The sequence below is a fragment of the Etheostoma spectabile genome, chromosome 1, assembly GCF_008692095.1.
Source record: "Etheostoma spectabile isolate EspeVRDwgs_2016 chromosome 1, UIUC_Espe_1.0, whole genome shotgun sequence".
NCBI classification, from domain to species: Eukaryota; Metazoa; Chordata; class Actinopteri; order Perciformes; family Percidae; genus Etheostoma; species Etheostoma spectabile.
The window spans coordinates 371426-384176 of record NC_045733.1 but is presented as its reverse complement, the minus strand read 5'-3'; the positions used below and the strand labels follow the sequence as shown (position 1 = coordinate 384176).

Below are 12751 nucleotides of genomic sequence, written 5' to 3'. Positions count from 1 at the left end.
GATTACACAGATGCATAAAAATCAGTGTGCCTTAGAAGAGCTAAATGAACCTATTTTCTCCATGATTATACAAATTATTTACTATTGAGAGCAATATAACTATTGATCATCCCTCATAGTAAATTGCTGCCAATCCGCTACTCTAACTTGTATTGATTGTAAGGGGATGGTTAAGTAGATTCAGAGAGGCCGTAATGAATATAGTGGTTGTTCTCCCCAATGCTAATGCAGACCGGTTCGATATCTGTTCAGAGGTCACCCTCACCACGGGCCTCTGACTGAATACAGGATCAGCTGCATACAAACCACACAGGAATTAGTGTGCAATTCGTTCTTCTCCAGTGGATGAGTAAAGGGCTGTTTTCCCTATATTTCCCCTCAATACTTCGACATTTTAAGAAAACACCCTTATTTGCTTTCTGGAGGAGTTAGATGAGGCTACAGCCAGCAGCTGGTTGGTTCAGCTGAGTACAAACACTGGAAACTGTTCTGTCCAATAGTAACAAAATCGGCCTGCCAGCACCTATCAGCTCCTAAATTAACATGTTATATCTTATTTGTTTAATCCATAGAAAAAAGTACAAAATCAAGGGGGTTGTGCTGCAGTCTTTGTGCTAAGCTAAGCTACTAGCTGTGGCCTTATGTGTGTATTGATCTTCTCATCTAACTCTCTGTGAAAAAGGTAAAAAGCATGCTTCTCAAAATGTAAAACTATTCCTATTAAATGTGTACTTAATAGTTACCTGCCATTCTAATGTAATCCAATTCTTCAATCTCGATGATGTTTTTTTTTGTCTTAATGGAAACAGTGTTTCTTATTAATTTAGATTTATTTTAAGATACAATTCTATGGTCCTAAATAGAAATTTCTGTCTTGGTTAATTTCAAGATTAGTCTGGCTATCACCAGATCAAGATTTAAGATTGAGCATTGGTCTGGGGAGTCTGCTCTGTATTTTCTCTGCACAAGAAGCGTGACCAAAAGGCATAATTCAAATGACTCTGTCCGCAATTGGATCGTCCTTCAACCAATCAGACCAACAATCCGGGTGAGGTAGAAGCGACAGCGGTATCAACGGGTCATGCGCTTCGGTGACGGCTATGTTGAATGTAAACAGGAAGCTGCTGGGTCGCTTCTCTATCGTCATTGTGTTGAACCCGCCAGTAGCGCGGCAGGTAGATAAGCCAGTTTGTGATTGGTTCCTGCACCATTTTGAACAGAAGCAGGACAATGAAACATCCAAACCAGAGCTGCAGGGCAAAATCCAATCGCCGGCAGAGTGGGAGGGGTTTACCCAGTCTAGTTCAGGATGACTTTAGTCTAGAATCCTATTCATACAGGAGCACATAGTTTTATAGGAACAAATATATTGAACTAAAAAGGGACACATCATAATGACATGATTAATCAACTCAGGAATCAATAGAATACAGCTTTAAACATCATTGATTTACTCTGGATAATCATGTTCAGCAGGACCATATTTCCTGCTTCTTAACATACAACTGCAGTGTTGGTTTTCAGGGAATAAACTTGTGCTTTTCCTTCGGCACACCTCAACCTGTTGGGTTGGATATTTGTGAGTGATTGGGTTCCCTTGTTGGGCAGGCGGTAACACACCTCTGAGGAAAAAAATCACACTCAGACCAATAAATGTACAGCTGAAGGACCGGCTTGATTATCGTAGGGGAGGGATTGAGTCTCTCGCAGAATTAGCTTGACGTATGAAGCAGCAATGTTTGTGTCAGTCCGATGGGAGTGGAAATACAGAGGAGTGAACAACAGCAGAAATTTTAAGGACTAGAAAGCAGAATTTATAAGCAGAGAGATTTATTTGATAGGAAATATGAGCCCACCAAATGTGTAGAAAATGGGTGATCCTAAAACTAATAATACGGAAATGTTAAATGTCTTACTTACCATCTTCAGATATGAAGACAATGGAACCAATTATTGTGCTAATTGTAATAAGGGCTTTTAACAGAGCCATTTTACCAAGTCAACAAATGTCATACAAGTAAATGTGGAATGATGAGATCAAATATTTCTGGGGGAAGAAACAAAGTAGTACAATACTCATGGACAGAAAACTGATTCACTTAAAGTACTACATAAGTTTAAAATGCAGGGAAACCGTGTTGGTGTTTAATCTAAATTCTACAGGTTTGTGTGAACAGTAAAACACTTGACTCCAGGTGAGAGAAGAGAGTGTTAGCTTGTGTGAAGTTGTGGTGTGAATTACACTGTTATGCACAACAAACACACACACACACACACACACACACACACACACACACACACACGCAAGCACACACTATAATAATGCAATTGACGCTGTACACTTGTTGAGACACATACCATAATATCATTTAAACTTTTAAAACTGAGATTGCACCCTGTTATTTTACAAACAACTTCATACTAGACAGCTCTCATGAAAAAAGATGTAGATCACTAATGTATTGCTGCATATTGTATGGCTAAATAATGAACTTTATGATTTATCTTTTCATGCATGTTTGAATTCTGACTGGACTGGCCCCATCTCATATCCCCACTTTTGCAATGTGTGTGTGCCAACATGACTATAAATAGGTACAAGGAGCATGTGGCGATGGCTGTGTGCTTTGCTCTGCCCCCCACAGTACCCGAAAGGCTGTTTCATTTTCCTCCTAGTGTTTTGACAAAGCCGGCAGTTGGGTCTTGTAAAAGTACAAGTTCACAATCTCCACTATAACAGAACTAGACATGTTTAACCACTGATTATGTTTCACCTTTTAATGTTGCCCATTGCAACATTCACCATCAGAATACATAGTATTTCCATGTGTGATATCATATCCTGTGGCTTACAAATGTGATCACAAAGCGGTGTGAAGGGCCGACTGTTTGCCACCTATGATGACAACAGGTATCTAAATTTACTCACAATATCCTTTTTTTTTTTTTTTAAACCTTTCACACTTTCCAATCCTGCTCCAGAAAGTGTGTCATGTAAAAATAAAGTGTGCAGTCAGATTGTAAGAGGTGCCGGTACTTTGATTGATTAAGATGTAGTTTAAGTATTTGATGCATCGATTCCCGCATGACTGCACATTATACTTCCTATACCTGACCCGGAATCGTTTAATAAATATATTATATATAAATAATACATAAATAAATAACCAATCAGCTGCTGTTTGTGTGAAAAAGGGTGCTGATGAGAGTTAAATGAATCAAGGTCACAGGAAAGTTGCAAAATTTATTCAAGACTGGCCAAAGTATGCTGGCAACACTTCAGTGATTTCCATATTGGTACACAAAGGAGTGTTTTAGCATCGTTTAAGGGAACATTTCTTCATGTCTGCAGTCTATGAAGCTCGTCTTTTTTTCATTAATAAGGTTAACCTTTTGGCAATCATTTCTAAACCTTTAGTCTATACACTTTGGAAAAAATACAGAGGTCCAGAGCTCGGTGACCTCAATGTTGGGTATGGCCTTGATGTCAACAAAGTAAATACTTGAGGTCGGGGCTGTAGCCTTGTGCTACAGCCTTTGCATTAACTTGCGCAGGGGTTTGGTCCCTTGTCTGTGTGTGTGTCTGTGTCTGCATGTGTTGTTTTGTCTTCCCTCCCTCATAAAAATAATTTGAACACAAAAAAAATTAAATAGTAATTAAAAAGTAAATACTTTTTGGTTTAAAGTGGCCAGATAATAAAATTAACACACATAAAAAAATCCCAATTTAAACCCTGAGGGATAATGATGCTAAAACAGCCAAAGAAATTGCTTTGTACGTGGCAAAATATGGGTTGGCCCCCCCAAATCTCACTCCAAGGTTTTGGGAAAAGTTGTCAGCTCTGGGTTTCTGACATAGACAGTTAAAGAAATGGACAAACAAAATGTGTTGCTCTGTATGGAGACAAGTGAAGGATATTAGAAGCACTTTTCCGGGGAGTGCTGCCTCCAACTGAGCTTGATAACGTACGTAGTGGTGACGTGTGCAACCTGTCTGAAAGTTGTAAGTCTTCTGGTAGCTGTGCCAAGAGAAATCTTAATCATTCCGAATCTTGAAGAGACGGAGAGCGTAGGGATATCTTAGGAGATAACATAGGCACAGGCTAATAATTGCTAACTAAAATGCTAGTTAACATTTGTAATCAAACCTAAACAGCTAACGTAAGTCTAAACTGTCTGTGTGCTTCTTTTGACAATACGGTGATTTGTTGACTGTGCGACTGCAAGTTGTTTGGGTATGACACAATTGTTAGCCTATTTTTACAAAAATGTCTTCTATGGAGCCGTAACGTTATATACAAGGTAATGGAGCCTTTTATACATTTTTGTGTTTCTTTAGAACTTAACAATGGACAACTTAAGTTTTTAAAAGCTTCAGATGTAAATTTATTTGCTGTCAAAATGAATGTCAGTCAATGGAATGCTAATGGCGGGTGAGTGCTTTGTAGCATTAAAATGGCACCATAGGAACTACGCTTCAAGACGTCTGCTCACCCCCTTGGTCTCTGATTGTCCCCTGCCTTCAGTCTCCGGATGAGCTGTTCAAAATCTGCACGGCATTCTACGTCACTAGCCGAGATGAGGTGGCTAACCGTAGCACAAGTTAGCGCTAGCATGCTAGCTCGTTCTCAATGGCAAAACACTGCTTCAACACACATTAGTTCACCAAAATCTACAAAAGAACTACTTACTTATCCCTGTTCTGCAGATATTCCACAAGTGTGCCCTTGTTTAGAAGAAGTCTCCAAGCTAATCCTGCCTTGTACTGATCAAAGTTGGAGAAAGAGTTATCTAGCTGATGTGATCTTATCTACCTACTGTGCATGTGTGACTACAAACAAAGATAGTATTAGAAGTGAATGTCTCACTCTGTAGTTAAAATAGAGACTTAAACACACAGGGTGAAAACAGGATCTGCAGCAATGTACGGTACAACAAAAATATGCTGTTTTAAAATAAAATAAAACCACGTAAACCTAAATAAAATACAATTATAAACCTGACAATTAGCATAATATGGGTGTTTAAGCAATGGGATGTTCAGTGTCAATCTTGGCTACAAATATACTAAAACTTTGTGACACTGTAAAGTCAGCATGAAACAAGATCCCTGTGGAAAATGTTAAGCACCTTGCAAAATTCATTCAGTACAGGTAGGCTATGGGGTTACGGGTAGCCAGTGAGGTTTGCATATGTGATGATGATGGACATATATGGAGCAAAGGACAAATGTTCAACTAACACTGACCCTTGACCTCAATGCTCAATGTATTTTACCATAAATACCTTCAGCAGCTGAAAGCTGTAAGTCATATTTTTTCAATTAGTAAATCTTGATGCCTCCTAACACACATTGCAATCCTTTTCAGACCATTTCATTTTTGTAGTTTAGAGATCCAAAAAAATAGTATTGTCTTTGTTTGAACTCTCTTGCTCTCCCCCCTCTTCCATGTTAGCGTATGTGCTACAAGTCAAAGTTGAGATGGAATTGGAGATCCAACAGTGTGAGAAGACCAAGGCTGTGAGAGAGGAGCAGCTGGAGCGTCTCACTCAGATCTGCCAGGAACAGGCTGTGAGTACCAATTCACCACAAATGTAACCTTAATTAACAAGTGGAAAGAATATTCACCACATCCCCTCAAAACATTATATAGGTCCTCATGCCCAACACACACACCTACCAACAACCTTGAAGTAGTTTTTCATCGGGACTGAGAAAGAAGAAGTGCATTCAGCAGTATTTTGAAAAAGTATGGGTATTGGAGAATGGGGAAGTGGATCATATTACTGAAAGGTTTCCATATAGCTATTCTACACTTGTTTCCACTTTGAAATTTGGACGCTATTGGAATCTGTCCACAGCCTCAGTACTGGATGATGGGAGAAATGACAGTGACTGAGTTGAATATAACTGTAAAGTTAACCATAGACACATATAATTACTGTTGTATGCCAATAATAAAAGTGTTCCAATTCAATTATAGAAGTTTCTCACTCACTGCTTAGTCCATTTATAGTCATATTATGGTCTTAATAGCCATCCAATAATTGAAATATGTAGTATTCTGGTTAACTACAGTTACAGTCTGATTAAGGCCACATAAGCCCATACAGCATTGTCAGTTCATCTTCCACCAGAGGAGGGCAGCAATACCTTACAAACAAGTTCAGTCTTTCTACACATGACATTATGATTCCTCATGGCACACACTTGAAGAAAGATTAATACATACCTCCTGTATGTATAGTTTGTAAAAGTGGTTGCTTTACTAGGTTTTCTTCTCCGTTTACAAAATGCACAGCTGCAGTATTTTGTCAATTGGTTGCATGTACTGTATTCTCCAGGCCCAAAACCCTGAAATCAATACAGAAAGACATCACCGCTGTATATCAACGAAGCATACAATTTACCCAACACATAATTAGACGATGCACTTGGAGTAAACAATTCACAATTAGCCTTGATGTTTTTAAAGTGATCTGTCAGGTTTGGAGAAAATTTCAACACTGATTCCAACCCAGACGGATTAAACTATTTTTACGAGCTTTGTTTGTCTATACATATTATTTTACTGTAGTTTTTATTGTATTTTACTCCACAAATTATGTAAACCATAATCAACATAGGTGTTATCCCTGTTTAGAAAATATGCATAATGCTATTATCTTTTGTTGTACGTATAATGTTTGCAGATGACATTTCTCTCCCTCCCTTGTCCGATTACCTTTTCACCTGCTCCTGTATCTTTGCCACTCCATCCTTCCTTGTTCTCTCTCTTCCTTCTTTCTATTTTTCCCCCTCGTCTTTCTTTCTTTTTTCCTTCCTGTCTTTTTATTTTCCTGCATTGCCTATCCTTTTTTCCATCTCTGTCCTCTTCACGCATCCTTTTTAAAATCCATTTTTACTTTCTCTGTTCCTTCACACTCCCGACTGGTGTGAACCAACCATCTCTAGTTTGAGATCAGGCAGCTGAGGGCCCATCTGGCCCAGCAGGACCTGGACCTTGCTGCAGAACGTGAAGCAGCCATGCAGATCCACCATGTATGGAGCAAACAGGGCAGGAGTTTTCAGGTTGTAGAAGGCTTGACTCCTGGGGAGTCTGACGATGAAGGCAGCCAGAGAAACCCCAGGGAGCCTCATACTACTGCAGGTACAGTATGGTCTCTTAAAACAAGTATGGTTTTAAAACAACAAGTGCCATCTAGAGGGGCTTAGAAAAATAAATAATAATGGTCCAGAGAAGCTTTATGAGGATGGATACTGAAAACACTAAATGTAAAGTGATTTGGTTTTGTATACAGTAAAATAAATCATACATGCTAAACAGCTGAACTGCATGGAATGTAAGAAAGACAACTAATTTCTTTTTAATTTTATTCCCTCTGATACAGATTATTGCTTCAAAATATCCTTCAGTGAGGTTAATGCAGTAGGTGAGAATTAAAAACCCTGTTTCAAAAACTGAAAATGAATGCATCTAAGAAAAATCCTGTGGCATTCAAAATATAGGTATCATACCAGGTGCAGTGTTTGCTTGAGAAAGCAGCATGCCAAACCAGGACAGAGGGACAACATAAAGTATGTACATGATTATGAGGAACAAAAAGTCCCTAACAGTGTACCATCAGGTGAATTGGATGCCAGAGCAGTGTAAAGTTAATCTGGAGAAGTAGCCCTGGAGCATCTTCGAGGCCAGGCTCTTAGCCCCTCCACACTCGCACACAACACCCATCTGACCGCCGGCACATTGGGATCAATATGAGGGCAAAAAAGCTTTTAGGATCTGGTGAATCCTGAAGAAAACAAGTATGTTCTCTGACACTACGTGAGCTTGGATGGGCTTCAGTCATGCCCCAGCTATCTCTCCTACCGCCCCCTTCGTGGCAAGGCTGACCCAGCCAGCCCAGACCACTTGGGCTATTTCAGGTACAGAGTGCTCTGTGCTTTGGGCCTTGTTCGGGGCTAGTGGGCTCCTGTCAACATCTGTTCCCCTTTACCTGAAAACCACAATAGGGCACCAGGAGGCTCCACGGCGGCCACAATATTACCCCAAGGGCATACTGGGAAATCTGGCTCTCAGAAACAAATGTGGCTTTTTACAGGAACATGGTCACTGGGATGAGCACTTAGGCCGCAGGGCTCCAGTCAGGTCAACTCAAATCAGGCCAGGCTCATTTGTATTGCTCAATATTGCAGATGCGGTCTCAATGGGCTTCTCTCACGCTCACCTGCATGGTGCCAACTCTTATCAAGGCCTTCATAAAAGTGAAAGTCCCAGGAGATTGAGGGTTTTGTCACCTTAAAGTACCAAACCATGTAGATTTTAGGAATATCCAGTGACAATCAGCGTTAATCAATGAGCCAGTGGAGTTTTCTCTTAGATACTGAGAGAGGGTGGTAGCCAAGCTATTGACTTTGTGATGCTTTACTACAGCAGTGCTTTGTGCTTAATGCTAACATACTCACAATGACAATGCCAACATGATGATCTTAAGCAACCATAATGTTTACAAAGTTCATTATCTCAATTTAGCGTGTTGGCATGCATACAGTTGCTAATTAGCAGTAGCACAAAGTGCAGCTGTGGCTGATGGGAATGCCATTCCTTTTGCAAGTCAAACCCAACCAATGATGGCACTAGATGAAAAGTCAGGGGATCACCAACGTTATTTCAATTTATTCTAAGAGGGACATGAAAGTATGTACCAAATTTGATGGCATATATTCACTAGTGATTGAGACATTTCACTCATGACCAAAGTCAGTAGGCTTTATCATCCTCATGACTTATAAACCTATATGGTACATAAATGAATTTCCCAAACTGTGTCACTAGTATCTTAGCAAATCAAAGTCTGTTAATTTTTAATCTAAAATAGTAATTGCCTGTTGTATATGCAGTGGTTGCTTGTCTTCCTTTCACCCCACTTTACCTGTGGTGTAGAAGTGATATTTCACCCATCAAAATTATAGTTCAGATTTTAACTTAAGGGACCTCAGCATGTCACCTCTTTTTTTTTTCAGACAAACAGCCTGGTAACTTGACTGTCACTAAAAGAAGGGCAGATCCTTTTACGTATGCTGGACAGCCCATTCTTTTTTCTTCAGACTCATGTGTTATTAATTGTGGAGTGATTGTCTCAGTCTTGTTTTAGTGAGTGCAATGCTTCCTCTCCAGGGGTGGCTCAGGGATTAATATTTTAGACTGAAAAATAAATGAAATTACCCATCAGAGTCTGCAGCATGTCCCAGGGGACAGGGGCTAGCACTCAGGGTACTCTGGGTTCGCACTCAGCCAGCGGACAGTGAGCTCAAGACCAATCAAGCGGAGAGAGGAGCATCGCAGATCACAGCCATTCACCACGCACACTGAGGTCTACTAGACTGGAGGGATCTGTGCCTGAACAAAGAGCTCCCACTCTCTCATTTCCCCCCATTCCTCTCATCCCTGAAACCAACCCCACCCTGTCCCAGTTTATTTCTGGTGCACTAGGGTGCAGCTAATGCACAGCATTGCTGTGCGTGTTCCTGACCACTTGACAATAAAGTACCCGTGGCCTGGGGCAGAAGTCATCTCTGTCAATATTATGTTGTAAACATAAGAGATATTTTCCATTTGCACTAGTTTGGGTGGTTAACACCGAAATGGACCTACGAACAAAAATGTAGGAAATCCAATTACAGTCACTGCCACACAGAGTATTGGCAGTATTAGTCAGTCACACTATATTATATCCTAATTTGACTGGTCAGTTCCTGTTATATATTTGCAATATATGGTCCATTCTGTATTCATATTAGACTGTATATAATAATGTTTGTCTAACAGTATTTGATGCATGTTTTTAATTTATTTATGTATAATTTAAAAATTCAACAACCACACATTGCAATCAAAACTGTGATAACAATAAAGTTGTAGTAACAACAGTCACAGCAGGCTTATTTGGCATATAATACTTTTTTTTTTTACAGCATCATAGAAACTGTAAAACATTACAGGACAGACAAGAGAAAACACAACATATGACTTTCTGTATGGACACACCAGTTTATGTCATGGAGTGGTAGTGAAAAGAGGGGAAAAGGACTTTGATGTATGTATGGAAGTACTGTAGGAGGAAGGCTCTCCTGTTTTACAAGGAGTTCATAATTGTCTGATTTCACATGCAGCAAGTCAAGCCAAATTTGAGTAAATCTGTTTGCAGGATTAACCAATGATTTATGCATAAAGTATTTAGTAGTAGCTCATAATCAGATTTTGGACAAAGAAGAGGAACTAATGGTGTGTGATGTATAAATAATATCATCTGCACACAAGCTTTTCTTATGGTGGTATGATTTTGACTGGGTGATTGGGAAAGCATCACAGATGTTTATTAAAGAGTGGTATTAAACAGTAATAGGGATAATGGGCATCCTTATGGTATGCAAAATATATGAATACAGTTATTGTTTCGAAATAGTAAAACATTTCTTACAGATTACATTAAACAAAATCACCGACTTTAGAAGCATACTTGGGTGTACAAATATGAAATATGTAAATTCCTTTATTTATTTACCTTTTTATTTTTTATCTCAGATTCAGTTGTACGTGATGACATGAACAACTACATCAGCCAATACTACAGTGAAGCAAGCAGTGGTGAGTGAATACCCACAGAATATACCACTCCACTAGATGTTAATTAAAAAAGTCTTTTGAGTCACTGCTTTACTTGAGCTGCTAAATCATAGATTTGTCTGATGCAGTTGATCAACTTACACCTCCACATCTGTGGAGAGCTGGAAATCTTGATAAATATTCAAATTGGAAACCCAATACTTACCTTATTTAGCCTGGCTTTTGCCAGACAAATATTCTTTCCACAATCTTATTCAACACTTCAAAATACCATAAATTTACATTTAGCCAAAATTAGGAAATCTGTTTAGTAAATGTCTCAGACATACAGTACCACAGACAGTTGTGTCCATATGACTGACAAAAAGTACACTCTCATGCACTTGTTTTATTTGAAGTGAAGGGCTAATTTGTTTATCTGTGTTGACTTTTACTAAATGTATAAACCGTCTTTCAAGATGCTGGAGCATCTGGTTTAGGTGCCCGGGTCATCACCATGGCAGCCATCGATGTTCACCTCCCCACCAATCCAAATCCAATCCAGTCAAACTCGATGCTTAGTGAGCGGGTGGGCAGTGCCGTAAGTGACGCCTCAACCAGCATATCAAGGTCCAGTGGAAGCCAGACAGCCCGCCCTCACAGCCTGAGTAGACACACCTCAGGTTCGTCTATGACAGACTGCAGCAGCAGCACGGCTCAAGACCTCAGTCTGAGCTACAACACCCATCACTACTGCCCTCCTTCCTTCTCAGGCCAGGACCCCAGCAGGGACCCCAGCAGGAACCCTTGCAGAGACCCCAGCATGGTGGTGCAGGAGCTACTCTCCTCCCTCTCTGAGGACTCCTGCCTTGCTCAAAAGGGCCTGGTAGTAGACCCTGTCAACCTTAAGCTTCCCAGCCCTACTGGCTCAGAAAAGGCCAGCCCTGAGTTGGACAACAGAATAAACATCTTCAACCGCAGGAACCAAGAGGAGAGACGAGCCCGGGGAAGGGGCTGTGTGCTGTTGCAGACTAAGCCACTGATCCACCTGCAGGGCAGCACTACTGAGCCGTCCCTGGAGGAGAAGTACCGGCTCCTGGGACCAGCTGACACACCTCTGGGGCACATGCCTGATACATAGGCTACATTTACACAGAAATAAGTATTTTCTTCTTTTACTGCCACCTTGTTTTAAAATTTTTAAATTGGATTTTTCTTTGGCTGTGTAAATCCAGTCTTAGCCAATCCTGAGCAAGCATAAGCCTTAGCTTCCAGTTAACACTGATGCTCCTTAATTTGAAATGTTTAGAGGTCAATAGTAGAAATGACAATTAGAACTCTTAGGCCCTTTGCCATACTGTCCAACCTCCCCTGTTCCTCCTAGATGGATTTTTAAAATCAGAAATTCCCTGGCATAGCACAACAAAGACTAGAACGTCCCAGTAAAGGAAAGTCTAATGTGTTCTTGGACACATTCTTCATCAGGAATCCTCACTTTGAATAGGTCCTAAATGCACTGAACTTTACATGAATTAAAACCAGCAAGGGGCCATTCAAGCCTATACTGAACAAAAACGTTAATTCTGAATCGTGTTGCAAACCAAGACACTGTTCTTGGAATTTCAAACAGTTAAAAGGAGTGTTTTGTATTGCATTTTTCTTGTAATTTTGTTTATTTTAATTTGTATGATCAACTTTCAACATCAGTCATGCTGTTTTTTGTTCAAACAGCCACAGGGTAAATACAACTGGCTTAACTATACAGCAACAACTGGCAATTGACAGACAATTTCTTTCTTTTTTTACCTTGGCTTTTTTGTCACATTTGTTTGATTTGAAACCATTGACCATCATTAGAATTAATTGACTAGCGTTTTTGTTTAACTTGTAAAAAAAACAAAACAAAAAAAACATAAGTAGGGTATATTTGTGTGGATGAACTGAAAAGGTAAGTGACATGAAACTAGATTGGAGTGCTTGTAGCATGAACCTTTAAAAGATATGTGCCCTAAATGGCAAGCAAATTCTTTGCACTTTAATGTTTACAGACACTTTTGTGAACTTGATATGGAGGAAGTTATTGCCAAATGCAGGTGTTGTCTTTTGAATGAAAATAGCAAAAATAAAAGTTAGTATTTCCCTAA

At 39.8% G+C, this 12751-nt stretch overlaps 1 protein-coding gene across 1 annotated transcript in view; it reads left to right on the top strand.

The window, feature by feature from the left end:
- The window catches only part of LOC116688015 (transmembrane protein 266), a 49685-nt gene extending 36934 nt beyond the window's left edge, over positions 1 to 12751 (top strand). The window contains exons 8-11 of the mRNA XM_032513788.1: positions 5457 to 5572; positions 6956 to 7151; positions 10587 to 10649; positions 11087 to 12751. Of these exons, the coding sequence (XP_032369679.1) occupies positions 5457 to 5572; positions 6956 to 7151; positions 10587 to 10649; positions 11087 to 11748 (1037 nt within the window). The 3' untranslated portion in view covers positions 11749 to 12751. The remainder of the gene's footprint in view (positions 1 to 5456; positions 5573 to 6955; positions 7152 to 10586; positions 10650 to 11086) is intronic.